Source organism: Trichosurus vulpecula, chromosome 6 (assembly GCF_011100635.1).
Source record: "Trichosurus vulpecula isolate mTriVul1 chromosome 6, mTriVul1.pri, whole genome shotgun sequence".
Taxonomy (NCBI): domain Eukaryota; kingdom Metazoa; phylum Chordata; class Mammalia; order Diprotodontia; family Phalangeridae; genus Trichosurus; species Trichosurus vulpecula.
In genome coordinates, this window is record NC_050578.1 from 78,096,983 (window position 1) to 78,113,777 (window position 16,795).

The following is a 16,795-nucleotide window of genomic DNA, read 5'->3' on the forward strand; positions in this document are numbered from 1 at the left end:
GAACAGAGGTTCCTTTCCAGGCCTGACAGGCTGTCAGCCCATCAGATTTGGGTTCACCTCATCTCAGCCTCAATTTCCCTAGTGTCTCTGTGACCTTAGACAAATCTTTCCTCCTTTTCTCTTCTGTAAAATCGAAGAGTTGAGCTAGATGATCCCTAAGATTCATTCTGTCTGTGACACCTTGAAGGTTGTTTTTCTGGGGAGTCGGGGGAGGGGGTGGGCTCAAGTCCTTTTTCCCTTCCCTCCCTCGAAGAATCTGTTTGCTACAAAGCATCTACTCCTCCTTGGCTTCTTAAGTGCCAAGTGATGATTCTGTAGAAGTCCTTGCCAGGGTCCGTTTCAATATGAGCTTCCTCATGGCTCTCTTTCACTCGGGTGGGGACTAGATAGCTCTTCCTGCCCTGGCCTTGTGGTGTCTGGGGTCTCTAGCTCTTCCCCAGAGAGGAATGTCTGTTCTCCCCATCCCTTCCTGAAGTAAAGGAGCCTGGTGTGCCGTTTGCCCCTGACTGCAGCTATGGTCCTAACACTAAGGTCACCAGTTTCCTTAGCTGGTGGTTCTGAACGTAATCCATTACAATTAATGAACAAAAAATACATTATCGGCTTTTTGCTTTAAAAACAGGATCTTCAGTTCTGTTTTTAAAAGCAGTTTGTTTATAGCATAGAAATTAATGACTTTAGCAGTGCTTGATTAATTTCATTGTGGGAGGCTGTGTAACCTTTTCTGTTGAATTTTGCATTTTTAATTGGATTCATAACTGTTATACCATTATGTTTATGAGCTTTTAAAAGTGAGTGTAGGTAGGGGAAAGAAAGCATGATTCTCAACTATTTATGAAAGTTATCTTTGAATATTATTTTTTAAAAAATTAAATGTTTGATTATTTCTGTTGGGTACAGATAATGTTTTTTCATATATTTTGGCATCAAGATAAGAAATCTTTAGTGGTTTTGTCAAATCAGTCAATTCAGTTCAGCAAACATAAGGTGTCCTCTGTGTAAGAATTAAGCAAATAAAAAATTTTTCTTGTGAAATAGTTGAAAAGTATGTAAATTACTCATATTTCTTTGTCTCATGTTTTCAAACCAAGTGGTAAATGAGAATGTCAGTCTAGTGATCTCTCGGCAGTTGCTGACTGATTTCTGCACACACCTACCTAATCTGCCTGACAGCACGGCCAAAGAAATCTATCATTTCACCTTGGAAAAGATCCAGCCCAGAGTCATTTCATTTGAAGAGCAGGTAAAAAGCAAGGAACCGGAGCTTAGTTATAATGTCTAGAGCAGCGATTCCAAACCATGATTACCTGTCAGTTTTTAAAGGGCTTTTTAAGGGGTGTCATGAAATTTTGAAAAATAAAGTACATGTTAAAGAGATGTCAGACTGTCAAATGGTAGGGTGCTACAACTCCAGAAGGTCTGGGGATCACTGATCTAGTGAATTGCCCAGTACTTAACACTGTTCTTAAAATGCTATTAAAAATGATGGGTAACGCGAAGCTTGTGCTTAGAGTTTAAAACTAAGGAAATATACCTTCCATGGAAGAAAGAAGGTGGCGCCTGTGGCCATGAAATGTTGCACATACTCAACAGATTTGGGTGCAGCATTGATCGCTGTTGTCTAGCGGTCTGTATCTTTTAATCTTTGTCACAAAGGAATACTCATCGAGCAAGGAAGTGATATATTTGAAATGAATATGTTAAAAAAAAGGTAGTAATAAAATAGAATCAGTACCAATACTAATGAAGCACACAGTGGTCCAGTCAGATGGAAGCAGTAACATCTTACAGGGAATTTTTAATGAATTGTCATTTCTCTTTTAAGGATGTTACTACATACGTATTGCATCACCTATTTCTATATATTAGATTGGTTTGAGATTTTACTTTTTCTTAAATGTAAATCTTACCGAAAAAAATGGGGTGTTTTATGATAACTTTTACTACTTGAAGACTTTAGGTCACCATACTTGAACTTATCTACCCTGGATAAATTAAAATAACTTGCTGTATCATTTGAAATTCAATCAGATTAATAGTTTTTTTTTTTTAATTATTAAGGTTGCTTCGATAAGACAGCATCTTGCATCAATATATGAGAAAGAAGAAGACTGGAGAAATGCAGCGCAAGTGTTGGTGGGAATTCCCTTGGAGACAGGACAAAAGTACAGTCAATACAATAGATGCTTTTTTTCTTTCCATGTTCTACTAGTACTTAAGTTCTAATGGGTTCTGCTTGTTTAAAATGAAGAACTATTTGTTTTTTTACTTTATTTTAAAACTCCTGAGCTTAAACACAAATAAGACAAGCTCTTCTCTCTATAAAGCAGAATAGAAAAATAGGATTGATGGTGTGAGCAGCTGTGAATTTACACTATGGACAGCTGTGCTGCTCTCTCCCTTCAGGTATCTGTCATATCTGAAATGTAATTTTCAGAGCTGTCCTGCTTGTCTGTAATTACTTCTCTTCTCCTCTATGTATTTTAAAAACCACTTAAATGACTCTTTTATTTATTTTTTCCATTTTGATGACCCTGTCACTATCCTCAGTTCCCCCAATGAACAAATTAAATGAAAGAAAAACAAAATCCTTGTAAAAGAAATCCCCACATTGGCTACGTCTGTTGCTTAGTGAGCTAGCTTGCTCACTGGGTATTTCACACTCTGACTTCACCTTTTTCTCAGAGAGTAGTTAGTTATCATGTATAAGCATCTGTCTCCTGAAATTGTGGTTGGTTATTGCATTGATTAGAGTTCTTCCTAAGTCTGTCTTTGTTGGTAATGGTAAGGAAGTCTTCACTGGTGTCTTTCTCACCATCACAAAATTACATATATCTGGACAACTATTTATGTGAACAACTATTACTTTCAATCTAGTCTTTTTTCCTATTATTGTGACTCATTTTAAAAAATTTAGTCTCAATCTGTCACTTGATTGGCAATTTATTTATTTTTTTACTGGTGAGAAAACTCCCTCAATAAGCATAGACTAGCACTTCTCTGCAATTGATTGTCTTAGACAGTTGTCTGGGGGCAGTGAGGGATTCGTTGATTTTCCCAGAGTCACACAACCCATACGTGTCATAAGTGAAAATTGAATTCAGGTTTTCCTCGCTTCAAGGACAGCTACATCATACTTCCTCACATAGATTTATAGGGTTATTAGATCACATTTTTTACTTTTCCTTTGAATATTGAAACAGTAAACGCCACATTTCTGAGCTTGCCAAGGCCAGACCGACTAGTCTTTTCTTCACGATGGATATGGATTACTACATGACGAGGAAGCTGCGGTAATCAAGCTAGAACAGTCACAGAGTCGGCCCGAAAGCACTCTCTGGACTGCCTTCTGGGTAGAGGATAGCTGCGTATTTGAGAGTTCACTTTACTTTTCTCATGGTAAAAGATTAAAGAAAGACACAGCTGTAATGTTCCAGCTGATTTATCACTTCCAGTTTTAATTTTTTACCTTGTTTGTAAGTCTTTGATACATGAAGTACTTCATCCTGAAAGCATATTTAAAAAAAAAAAACTGATCTTTTTTTTGATATCCTTGTCATTTTCCAGCACCTCCTCCCCTCATAGAGACCTCTGTTATAACAGAGAAGCTTTGTTAAGCAAAGTAGCCATAGGAATGGTATCAGGACAGCGCACACCTTTCTCCCTAGAGTAGGGCAGCTCCGTCTCTTCACGAGTCACAGTCAGTGCACTGAGCTGGATTCTGGGTTGTTTGTTTTTTATACTCTTTTCCTTTGCATCATTGAGTCATTTTGTACATTTTTCTCTTAGGGATGCTTACCTCACTCTGCATTCAGTTCATACGTACCTTTCCAGATTTCTCTGAATCCTTCAGAGTCATCTTTTCTTACAATGCAATCACTTTTTGTGATTCATTACATTAGTGTGCAATGATTCATTTAGTTATTTCTTCAATCAGTAGACATCCACTTTATTTCCAGTTTCTTATTTCCATAGAAAGTGCTCTTAGAAATATTTTGGCATACGTGGAGCCTTTCTCTCTGCCACACTAAATCGCTATAAGGAGGATGAAAGATATTAAGTATTCTGTTGCATGATCACATTCACTTTCTGTTTCATCTGGCAGGTTTACTAAGTCAGCTGTGTCAGATTTCGAAGTAATCCTCTCTTATCTTTTGTCACTTGACTATAGGCTCTGTGCCCATAAATGTAATTTTGTGATGGTGAGAAAAATACCAGTGTGTACACTTCCTTACCATTAGCATTTAGGTTATGAAACATCTCAGTGGTGACACTACTGAAAAGCAGCTAATAGAAAGAGAATTTTGTGATACATGATACCTTTCATTCATACATAGCTTTTGATCTTGTCCTTAAAAGCACATTTGGTGACTCACATTATTTATTCCTTCAGTAGTTGTGAAAGGCAAGGCTTCCCAACTGTTTTGCCTTTGTTTCTCCTGACAATATCACCTCTAGATTTTTGTTATTATTATTTAAAAATCATTTCTCTTGCTTTTTCTGATGGCACAGCTAGTTTAAACTCTCACTTGGTTTAATTAATTAGGGAATGGCATGTTGGCCATTTGATTTAGCTGTTATTTTTTTTTTCTTAGTAGCAGTGGAGTTACTGTTCTTGTTTGGGAAAACAGACATAGGTAAAATAGTAATCATTAAAGCAAATATCTGCCACAGCAGTCTGGCAGCTTTTTGAGTATTTAGGTAAAGGAACTAAGATGTAACATAAATAAAATAAAGAAGGAAGAACATTAAAATGTTATCAAGGCTTGTGATAAAAGATAGAGGTCCAAATGATCTGCCTTTACTAAGCTCAGTAATACTTCATTTCTAATGATGTAGAAATGTTGTATAAATTTGGAATGCATCAGATAACTCCAGAACGTGTTAGGATGCCTTCTTTGAGAAGCTAGCATCCTGTATCATAGAAAGAACATTGTTTTTTAAAGTTGATGTTCTGTGTTTTTTATTTCTTAATTTCAGGCAATACAATGTAGATTACAAATTGGAGACCTATCTGAAGATTGCCCGTCTGTATCTGGAGGACGATGACCCTGTGCAAGCAGAGGCTTACATCAACCGAGCATCCTTGCTTCAGAACGAATCCACCAATGAGCAGCTGCAGATCCACTACAAGGTGACCCCACTTACTGGTCTCCTTATTTCTCCTTAAACAGCTCATAATGTAAACATTTGAACAATTATTTAATGGAATAGGGTTCCAGAGTAGAAGGAAAGGTTCTGTGTAAGTACAGTGGAACAGTTTAAACTAAATTAGAGAGGACCTACAAGAAAGCAGTTATTTTTTTTTTTGTTTTTGTTTTTTTTTTTTTTTGCAAGAAAGCAGTTATAATGAAGATCCAGCCATTTGTTTTTAAAGCTTACCCCATTGGTTCGTTGGACTTGCTTTTTAAATTTTATTTTTAAAAGATTTCTGCGTTAACTGTGGTGATGAAGGATAGAGAAAGCTTTCCAAACAGAAAATCCCATTCCAGCTCTTTTTAAATTCTGTGTCTTTTATTATATGGACATGTTCTTAATTTACTAAATCCACCCCTTTGGAAAAGTTAGCTAGGAATCAGCAAGCCTCAGGTCTCAGTTAAAACGCCACAGATCGATGCTGCGGTTTGTTTTTATTTTGGGGGATATTTCTACTAATAAACAAATTGTAATTGTTAATATCTTTTGCAGTCTTGTCAGGGCTCCAGCTACAAAGTGAAAGGGTGAAGAGATATGTAAGGTGTGATTATGAGTACATGAGAACAGTATGCAGAAATCCAAGAATGTAGTGAGAGAAGTTCTTAGTCTAAAAGAGTTTGCAAATGATCTCCACCAGAGGACCCCAAGAGGGCAGGCTGATCCGCAGGAATCTCAGGAGATTCTCGAGATTTGGAGGTGGGGAGGGAAGCCTGCAGAAGGAAGCCCAGTTACTTGCCTCAGAAGTTTTCCAGGAAGTCAGGGGGGGCAGTAGTGCAGGGGTTTTCCCCTCTCTACTTTTCCTTCCTTCCTTCCTTCCTTCCTTCCTTCCTTCCTTCCTTCCTTCCTTCCTTCCTTCCTTCCTTCCTTCCTTCCTTCCTTCTGTTTTCCCTCTCTTCTTCCTTCCCTTCCTCTCTCCCTCTCTCTCTCCATGTCTCTCTTCCTCTGTCCTTGCCACCCTCCTTCCTCCCTCTGTCCTGCAGCATCACGTACACAGTACTGTTTCAGGCAAAGGACGGATGACAGTGGGATGCGTTTTAGAGAAGATTGCTGTTCAATTATTGGTTGAACTAGAGCAGGTTTTCTTAATCTGGCATCTGGAGGCTTGGCTTTTGTAATATTTTGATAAATGTGTTTCAGTGGAGTTGGTTGCCTTTGGAGTCCTTTGTATTTCATTTTATGCATAAGATGTCTTTCTTCTTAGAAAATGGGAGGTAATTAGCTTCCCCAGACTTCTGCTCAGGGCTCCACAGCACACAGAAGTCACGGACCATTTGACTGGATGGATGTGGAGGGAGGTCCATTGACCCTTTGATTTTTAACTTTAAATTTTTATTTTTGCTAATTTAGACCTACTCTCACTGCTGCAGGTGTGCTATGCTCGTGTCCTTGATTACAGAAGAAAGTTCATTGAAGCCGCCCAAAGATACAACGAGCTGTCCTATAAGACGATTGTTCATGAAAGTGAAAGACTGGAGGCCTTAAAACATGCTCTGCACTGCACCATCTTGGCATCAGCAGGTAAATGCATCATTCACTCTCTGAATCCCATGTATCAGAGGAGGGCTCTTTAATAACTTCCACCTTTTGTAGGATAGAATCGTCTACATACGGATACTTACTATTTGGGGAGATAAAAGTTAAGTGTTTTAACAAAAAGGGAGGTCAGTGTCCTGAATCATAGCTATTTTCTTTAATATCCTATTTCTCAATATACACTTATGTCAGTGACTCTTACACACGTCTCTCACTGGTGCTTAAGCCCGCTGCCTGGCTGTATTGCAAGGGAGGAAGCAGAAACCCCAGAGCTACCACTTACTAGCCGGATCAGGTCATTTACTGTCTCTGAGATTCACGTCCTTCATCTGTAAAATAGGGTGATTCCTATATTCTTCACAAGGTTATTGTGAAGATTAAGTGAGGTCATCTCTGTGCAAGTGCTTCGTGAATTTTAACAGGTAATGAAGTGATATAAAATTGAATGTAACAAAAAAGGCAGAGAAGGCCCAGAGTCTGCCTCAGTTTGGTGATGAAATTGTAGTTGTTGTGCTGCTTTGAAGAGTTTGTGTTTTCACTGCAAGCTTCAGTTCTAGGCTGTCCATTCATATCTCCCATACAGTAAATAACAGAGTTAACATAGATTTTTAGAAGGCTATTTGTACCAACCTACGGAATATAATCACTCCAGTTCAGGAAAGTAAGTAAGTACTTGATATAAATAAGTTTTAGTAAGCCTAAACATGACTTTTTGAAATAATTCTGAAATCTTAATCTTGGTCTGTGTTTGCTGAAGAAATTACATTAAAAATATTTGGGCTAGACAATGTAAAACCAGTAGTCTTGATTTTTTAAAAAAACATATTACCAAATTACATGTAGTTTACTACTGCTCAAAGGCATAAATATTAAGTTTTCTAATAGAGAAATGTGTTGATGATGCTCTTGTTTGTTTCTCTAGGGCAGCAGCGCTCTCGAATGCTAGCCACTCTTTTTAAGGATGAAAGGTGTCAGCAGCTTGCAGCCTATGGAATCCTAGAGAAAATGTATCTAGATAGGATTATCAGAGGAAATCAGCTTCAAGAATTTGCTGCCATGTTGATGCCTCACCAAAAAGCAACTACAGCTGACGGTATAGATAGATTTTATGAATAGTAGTAAGCTTCGTAAGTGTCCTGATCCTGTGAGCTTTTTAATTTTTCTAGGCTAGTAGATATTAGGTAACATTAATTATAGACTAGCTTTAATCATATTTTTAATTTATGTCATACAGCTGGTCCTGTTGAAAGTGTTGCATGTCTTAGATGCAAAGTTAATTCTATTAGGGAAAATTATTGTAGGCCAGTAGATTTTTTTGATGCCATTTGCAAGAGAAGTGCCTACTTTCCCATACCTCAGGGTACTTAGTAAACATTGTAATCATCCTCAAACATCATGTATGAGCACAAATATTATTAATCTTGTTTATATGGAGAAAAAATGAGGTACGCTGTTCTCTTTTGAGCACCACCACATAGTGAGGTAGGGGCGAAGGCCAGAATGAAATCCATTGCCCCAGTTTCCAGTCATTTCCCAGCATTACAGCATTTCTACTCTTTTATTTTAGTTCTTATTGTCTTCATTATGCTCTCTTTCCTGGCCTCTTTTAAAGTGCTTTTAAGAGACAGTATGATCTTAGAGGAAAGAACAGTGATCTTGTCTTAGCTCTGGCACTGATCAGCAATATGCCTTTGGATGAATCACTACACATCTTTTATCTTAATTTTGTCAACTTTAAAATTGAGACGATAACCCATGTTCTAACTTATTGAATTTTTTGTGAGGGGTAAATAAGCTCTTTATTTTTGTTAAATGCACACCAATATTTTTTTAACTGACCTCACATAACAGTGGGCTACTCTGTTACTCCCTTGCATATTTTGTCTAATGTAGGGAGCCAGCCACTTCTAGGGGGATCTGAAATCCAGGAAGAGAAGAGTCCTCTTTCCTAGGTTCCCTGTTACCTTGTAGCGACTTTGGTGTTGTGGAGATGTACTAAAGCCCTCGTGGTTGGCTTTTGAGTGGATTTTTTTCCTATCCTTCTGATTTTCATAGACCCCTTCTATTTGATTTTTTGCTGATATCCTTTTCAGTTTAGGAAAACAAGGAACAGAAGCAGTAGACCAGTCGGTGCCTTTAAAAAAAACCCAATGGCCGAGAAAACCTCTGTTTTAAGCATATATTTTTCTTCAACTTTTATGGATTATTGACTGAATAGTTTACATTTTACCCACTTAGAAGTTAGAGAAACATACTGAAAAGTTTTCTTTACTCAATAATTTCCTTGGACAATCCAGTCCCCTGTGTAATGGAAATGGGTTTCCCCACCTTGACCAGAGGTCTCTAAGCAAAGCCTTGCTGACTACTTGTCAGAGATGTTGTAGCAGCACTTCCTAGTCAGTTATGAGCTGGACCACGTGGTCTCTGAGCTCCTGCGAAACTCTGGGATTCTGTGACAGTGATTAGTCATGACGAAAATAGCTGGATACCTGGAAAAAGAATGCATAAACTTTGACCCAGGATTGCTTAGGTTCTGCATTTATATTCACCAGATTTGTTTGCACTTTTGCTAATATTTATTTGAAATGTAGGCTGTGTAGTCAAAACCTTACTAATCAGTAAATGCCTACAGTAATATTTCTAGCTCAGGTTGTATGTTTTTTTTTTCATTACCACTTTTAAAGGTAAACAGTTATTTTTTAAAAAATCATCATTTACTCTTACCTTGGAAAATGTTCAGACATTTTTTCCCACTTTTAAAACTTAACAAGATTTACCTTGGTTTTAAGAAGACCCCAAAAGTTGAATTCATTTAGCCAATAAGCATTTTTTTTTTCAAAACTAGTTCCATTTGATTGAATTCAGAACTCATGTTTTGCTAAAGCCAGTTTATGTTGACCCAAGCCGACCTTTTTTGTGTGATTGAAAGGACAACACAAATACTAGCATAGGTATTATATACAAAGAAATTAATGTAATTTTGGAATGCAGAGCAAAATCGGTGGAGAACTTATCCTTGTCTGTTTAAATTTCTGTAAGGTTCCAGCATCTTGGACAGAGCTGTCATTGAACACAATTTGTTGTCTGCAAGCAAGTTGTATAATAATATTACATTTGAAGAGCTTGGAGCTCTATTAGAGATCCCTGCAGCTAAGGTATTTTCTTATGTTTGATACCAAATAATAATAATAAAGTTTCAGGGGGACAGAATGTTAGAATTAACTTGTTGGTCATTGAGCATCTACTAAGTACCAGATGCTGGGAGATTTACAAAGATGAATAAACCAGCCTGTGTCCTCAGGAATATCAAAATCAATGGGCAGATATGTATTAAGCATAGATGAATAACTGTGGTAAATGGCAGGATATGTTTGGTATCTCAGGAGGTCCAAACAAAGGGTTGTGGAAGTTCAGAGAAAGGGAAAATCAGGATGTGCTTCCTGGAAGAGGTTATGTTTGGTTTGGCTTTGGGAGATGGGCAGCTACAACAGATACTTGTGGGGAGGGTGGAGAAAGTGGAGGCAACCCCACGAGCAAAGGCAGGGAAGCGGGGGGCCTAGCCACAGAACAGGCGGACTAGTTTAGCTCAAGCCTGGGGGGCTTGCATGGCATGACTGGGCAATGAAACTGGACCAGTGAGGCCTTCCTCCCCCGAAGTCTGTGATCTTCTCATGTTCACAGAAATCTGGCCATAAGCATCCCAGTGCAGTGATACAGAATGTATGAAGCTTCTCTCTGTGATTATACCCTTTCATTCTCCAGGCCTCATTCCTCTTAAATCTGTGCTTTGCGATGTCACCATTCTGCTCCTTAGTGCTCCCCCAGGACATTTTCCTTATCAAGCCTCCCTTTCTTTGCATCCCATTTGGGGCCTGCACTTAATCAGGTCAGCTGTACACAGTCTTAAACTCTCCAGTTTTTTGTTTTTTTGCCCTCATGCCCTCAATGCCTTGCCACACTTTGAACCCTGTTTTCTGGCCTTAGCTACATCTTCTTGTGCTATGGAATGGCACTAGAGGAAGATGTCTGACCACACTTGTGTTACCTCACGTCAGCTGGGCCCTCACTGTTCCACAACAGTGCTTTCCTTTTTTGCTGTTGATTCATCACACTCTACATAGTAGTTATTTCAGATATTCTCTTCTCCCTTGTGAATTTCCTCATCTGTACCTTACAATCCCTTAACACCATCTCCCGTTTTTTCTGCCTTTGATCTAGTCTCTGAGGAGGCGGTGGCCCTTCTCACCAAGGCCAGCCCCATTACTTGTGCCTTTGGTTCCATCCTGTTCTGTCTCCTCAGCAGATTGCCCTTTCGTTTGGCTTCTATCTGTCCCTGATTGTCAGTCTCTCTATCTGCTGGCTCCTCTGCCACCTGTAAACATGCTTCGGCCTCCCTCCATTCTTAAACAGTCTTGACTTCTCTATGCCATTTCTTCATACTGTTATTATCCATTCTCTATTTCACAGCCTGAGTCTCAGAAAAAGCCTCTTACTGTTTCTACTTCTCTTTAACTTGTTTCCATTTGGCTTCAAACATCATTACTTAGATGGAACTACCCCTCCAGTGGTTACCAGCACTCCATTCGTTACTAAATCAGTGGCCTTCCTCATCCTTCTTGGCCCCTTTACACAGTGTTATCTCCTCCCTCAGTTCCCATTTTGTTCTCACCCAGCTTTCCTCCCACCTATTTGACTGCTGCTTCTTTGTCCCCTTTGCCTGAATCATAATTTGTGTCCTGCTTTCTAATCATCGCACGAGGCTCTCTTCCTTTCTCTCCCTCCAGCCTTTCTCTTGGTGATCTCAGCATCTCCCGTAGTTTTAGTTCTCGTTCTACACAGATGGCTTGTCAGTCTAGCCCTGGTGTCTCCTCTTAGGGTTTGTTCATGTATCACCAGCTGTCTCTTGAATGTTTCCAACAAGATGTTCTGGAGGACTCTAACTCAGCCCGTCAAAATAAAGCCCCTCTTCTTTCCATCCATTCATACATCCCCATTTATCTTGAAGGCCTCACCACTTAGAGGCCCTTGAATTCTCAGCCATGGAATGAGTTGTGGTCGGCTCATCCCTCTCCCCAGCACCATGTTCAGACCATTGCCTAGGCTTTGGAGTTCTGCTTCCACAACTTCAGAAGCATCCATGCCTTTCCACTCCCATGGCCACCACCTTAATTCAAGCCCTCATAACCTCTCTCCTGGACTGTGGTGACGTCCTCCTAAATGACTCCCAGCTTCCATCCTCTGTCAATGTAAAAATTTTTCTAAAACACAAGTCTTAACTGTGTCTCTCCCCTCTTCAGGAGCCCTCAGTGTTTTTCTGTTGCAGACTTCTCCATTGGTCATTGAAAACCCTTCACGGTTATGTTAGCTCACCAGCCCAGCCACACTACTCTTCTGTCACTGCTGCCCAAACTAGCTTGTTTTCTGTTCCTTAGACTCAGCATTCATTCCGTGTCGTATGTTGGTGCCTCTGTACAAACTCTGCCTTCCATGTGTCCTCCCAGCTTCTTTGTTTCAGCATTTAGGTGAGTGCCCACCTCTTACAGGAAGCCTGTGGGAGCCAGCTGCTTCCTCAGATTATGGATTGTCTGTTTAAATGTTGTAGCCCCACAGTAGAAAGTATGTGCCCTCACACTTGGTAGATAGAATAAATTCATGTTGGAATAGATTAGTTTGGAGTTTGGTCACAGCAAAGCCTTGAAGAAAATGACCTGGTTAGATCTGTCCTTTGAGAACTTGAGTGGTGCATATCCAGTTTGGGTGGAGGAGGGGAGGAGTGGAGAAGATGAAAACTCATTATAGCTTCTGAGAACTGAGACGGGTGGGAGAAGCCTAAGGAAATGGAAGGAAATAGCTTGTGTTCTGTAGCATAAAGGTGAAGTGATTCCGATTTCTTAAAAATTGTATTTTGTAGCAAGAGTAATGTAGAATGGAAACTTACATATTTTAATGTTCTATAGTTGGCAGTTGCGAAGAGTAAAGTGATGCTCTAGAACAGGGCTGTCCAACCTTAGGTTTTTATTGAAACAATAGACAATATATTTTGATTTACCATTTTAATGAGAGTTCTGTGGTAGCTCGGCTTCGTTTACTGAAGCATTTATGTAAATTTCTATGCTTGTAGACGGGCCGCACAAATTGCCGCATTTTGGACAGCCCTGCTCTAGAACAAGGATTCTTAACCTTTGTTGTATGATGGCACAGTCTGGTAAAAAAAAAAAAGAATAAACAGCATTTATAGAACACTTGGAGGTTTGTAAGGAAAGTACTTTTTGAGACAGTATCTCACTGGCTTGTCACAGCAAGTAGGTGGTATTATCACACCCATTTTATAGTTGAGAAGACTGAGGCAGACGAGGGGTTAGGTGACTTGCCCAGATTCACACAAGTTTGAGGCCCACTGTTCTGTCCACTTTGCTACCTACCTCCCTATAGGTGAAGCTTATGGACCCCTTTCAGAATAATGTTTTGTTGCCTACATATAATCGAAGAAAATGCTGAATTTCGGTTAGATTAGTATAAAGAAAGATGTAAATTTTTTCCTATTCAAGCTCAAATCCTAGGATATGTTGTAATAACTTTTCCTCTTGATTTAACTTATGTCATTAACTCTATTTACTAGGTAATTTAATTTTGTCCTCAGAATGTCTTAAAAACGAGGAGCTCAAGAGTGTCCATGTCTAAGAGACAGTAAGTTGGTAATAATGTGTGTGGAGGATCTTGAGATTGCCAAGAAAACCCAAACACCTCCTCTCGTAATTACAGCTGACAGTAATTATTGGGTCACACTTTATGGTTACACTTTCTAAGCCAGAGCCAAAGAGAGAAAAGGAAGTATCTTAAGTGATTCCTTGCCAGGTTGCTTACCAAACTTCATTCTTCTTTTACATGTATATGGATATATGGCCATATACCTATATTGGTTTCTATTTACCTTTAATATTGAAAAGTCGGCTAATAAGCAAAAGTTCTAAACACAATCCCTGTTCCTAACCCTCCCCCTCTGCTTTCTAATAGTAGCCCACAAATAGTGTGAAACTAACATGTTTACTTCCGGATAGGATTAGAAAAAGTCATAAGCGGTTGTGAAGTTTACTTTTGTAATAACAAACAGCAAGTATGTGAGACGTGTATATGTGTGTATATATGTGTGTGTGTGTGTGTATATGCATGTGTGTGCATATTTACATATGTGTGTGTGTATACACACAGGGAGACTCTAAAGCAGTGAAAATAGAACAGAACATTGAATGTTTGGTTTTCTGTTACCCAGTTTGGGCAGTTCTCAGATATGGTCAAAAAAATGTTAACTTCTGAGGAACCTGGTAAATAATCCGTGTCCTATCTATCTCCCAGATTTTTTTGGGGAGAGTTGAATGACGCCTTTCTTTTTGTAAACAACCGTGTTTTTGACCTACCTCACATGATAGTGGCCAGATATTTGTTATCTTTGTTGCTCTCTGGTATGGTGTTTTTTCCCCAGAAGGAAACCTCTTCTTAGGAGTATCTCTCTACAGGACAGCTGGGTGGCACAGTGGACAGAGAGCTGTGCTTGCAGTCAGGAAGATCCTTACTGTATGGCCCTGGGCAAGTCACTTAACCTCTATTTGCCTCACTTTCCTCAACTGTAAATTGGGGATAATAGCACTTAACCTTGCAGGTTTGTTGCAAGGATCGAAAGAGGTAATAGTAGGTGCCATAGAAATGCTTATTTCCTTCCTTCGCTTCTCATCTAAATTCTAGGAAGAGGTGGATCATCTTTCCTAAGTCCTCTGTCATCCTGTGACTGTTTTGACAATGTGGGGATTTAGTAAAGCTCCAGTGGTTGAATTCTGAGTTTGTTTGTTCACACCCCTTCAAAGTGCATAGACTCCCTTCTCTTAGATTTCCTTTTCAGTTTAGGAAAATAAGGACCAGAGATTGTGGACTACTTAGTGCTTTGAAAAAAATCCTATAAACCCCATTTTAAGTGTATATTTTTCTTTTTTCAGACTTCTGGATTATAGATTTAAAAGTCTTGAATTACACCTATTGAAAAGGTTGTGAAAAGAAAAGTTACGCTTAATTCTATATTGAATTTGATTTCCCTGGAATTCCATACAGTGTGCAGGGCCTGCCTGCCACAAGAGGTTGTAGGTTCTCCTTGTTCAAAGTCTCCAAGCAGAGACTGGGTGATGCTGCGTTCTTCCTCCGGGCTGGATAGCACCACCGCGCTTCTCCCAGCTCTGAGAGCCTGTGGTTCTGTCATTTCTTTTTTTTTCAGGCAGAAAAGATAGCATCTCAGATGATCACAGAGGGCCGCATGAACGGATTTATCGATCAGATTGATGGAATAGTTCATTTTGAAAGTAAGAGGAATTTATCAATTTATTGTTGTTGAAATGCAGTTCAGTAGCTGTTGATTTAAGGACGTATGAAAAAAAGGGAATGTCTTCTCCAGTAGGTGGCAGTAGTTTTATTTGTAACAAGACTGTTACACTGTGACATTGTGCCCAGTATAAGTGACACTAATAATTATTGTAATTTTCGAGGAATAGTAATGATATGTGTGTGCTTTTTTGCTTCTGTGGCACATATTTATGCTCTTCCTAATGAGTGTTTCATAATTAATTTACTCTTTTACAATGAGATATTTTTGTTCTAGAAGAATTTATAGAGGAGGTCTGACTCTGGGCTTGTAGTCTTGGTTTGACCCAGAGGCAGCTTCGTGTAATGGAGAAAGCGAGCTAGCTAGAAGTCAGGAAGTCCTGGGTCATGTCCTGCCTGTGACCCCTCCTGGCCGGGTGACTCTGGGCAGCTCCCTTACACTGTAAATCACAAAGCAGGTGCCAGTGTACATGGATGGGGGGGGGGTGTGTGTGTGTCCAGAAGGCCCTTAGACCAGTGGTGTCTGGCTCAAATAGAAATGGATCCTTGTGGGCACTGTCCCTTAGAAAACCACAATTTAGTATTATCTAGGTTGCTTTGTATTTTTATTTAATTTGTTAAAACATTTCCCAATTAGATCATAACCTGGTTCCTGTACTCTTCTGAGCAGTGAGGCCTATATCTCTGTCTTAAACCAGTGAAGTCCCAAGTCTTGTCCCCATCCCTTTCCTCCTAGGTAGAAGTACTACTGATTAATGGAGTCTTTATGTTTTTCCTCTTTTCCTTTAGCCCGTGAGGCTTTGCCAACATGGGACAAACAGATTCAATCACTTTGTTTCCAAGTGAATAACCTTTTGGAGAAGATAAGTCAGACAGCACCGGAGTGGACGGCACAGGCCATGGAAGCCCAGATGGCCCAGTGACGCAGCAGTAATTTGAGGGCTTTGACATGTCTTCTTTATTATACAGATTACTTTCACTACAACTCCAGAGAATCTGTATTCTGACCCTCCACATTTCAGTGTCCTCTTACAACAGAATCTATTTAAAGAAGCGGTATTTAAGAGGAGATGGTATGAACGAACACTTTAAAATTTATAGATCCTTAGTCCCCCATTTGGCGGGTGTCTTATCAGACTCATTCAGTTGTTTTGAAGGCATTTGTTTAAATTGATGGAGTGAAATCTCTGTGACTAAAAAGATTTGTTCTAGTCCTTCACCTTGTGGTATGTTGTATATGTGCTTTATTCCTCTCACATGTTCCAATAAAGAGGGGAATGAGCCAAATAAAAATGGTTTTTTGTGTTTTAGTTATTCAATATTTTTCTTTTTCAGTTTTCTATAGTTATTTAAGATAAACGTGCCTTTTCTACAGCTTCACATCTCTTTGTAATAGTTTTTTTAAATCAAAAATTAAACCAGATTGCTACATGCTCCTTATTTATATGCAAAGATATTTATTATATCCCCAAAAAGCCCATTGTTGCATTTGAGATTTGGGGAGTCTGTATCATTATTAGAGCTATATTGTAAAATAAGGACAGCAGGGAAATGGAATGAAAATTATCAATAAGTAATTTATATAAATCTCAAAAGGATGCAAAACTTTAGTCTTTGTAACTTAGAGACCAGAGTTCACTGACAGTAAACTAAAATTTCTGAGAACTAAATTATTATAATAATATGAATGAAAATATAAAAA

General features: G+C 39.1%; 1 protein-coding gene across 1 annotated transcript in view; it reads left to right on the top strand.

The window, feature by feature from the left end:
- The window catches only part of COPS4 (COP9 signalosome subunit 4), a 31,236-nt gene extending 14,833 nt beyond the window's left edge, over positions 1-16,403 (top strand). Inside the window, exons 3-10 of the mRNA XM_036763894.1 lie at positions 1,092-1,243; positions 2,062-2,165; positions 4,981-5,134; positions 6,564-6,714; positions 7,652-7,822; positions 9,769-9,884; positions 14,990-15,074; positions 15,883-16,403. Coding sequence (XP_036619789.1) covers positions 1,092-1,243; positions 2,062-2,165; positions 4,981-5,134; positions 6,564-6,714; positions 7,652-7,822; positions 9,769-9,884; positions 14,990-15,074; positions 15,883-16,016 — 1,067 coding nt within the window. The 3' untranslated portion in view covers positions 16,017-16,403. The remainder of the gene's footprint in view (positions 1-1,091; positions 1,244-2,061; positions 2,166-4,980; positions 5,135-6,563; positions 6,715-7,651; positions 7,823-9,768; positions 9,885-14,989; positions 15,075-15,882) is intronic.
- The last annotated feature ends 392 nt before the right edge of the window (positions 16,404-16,795 follow it).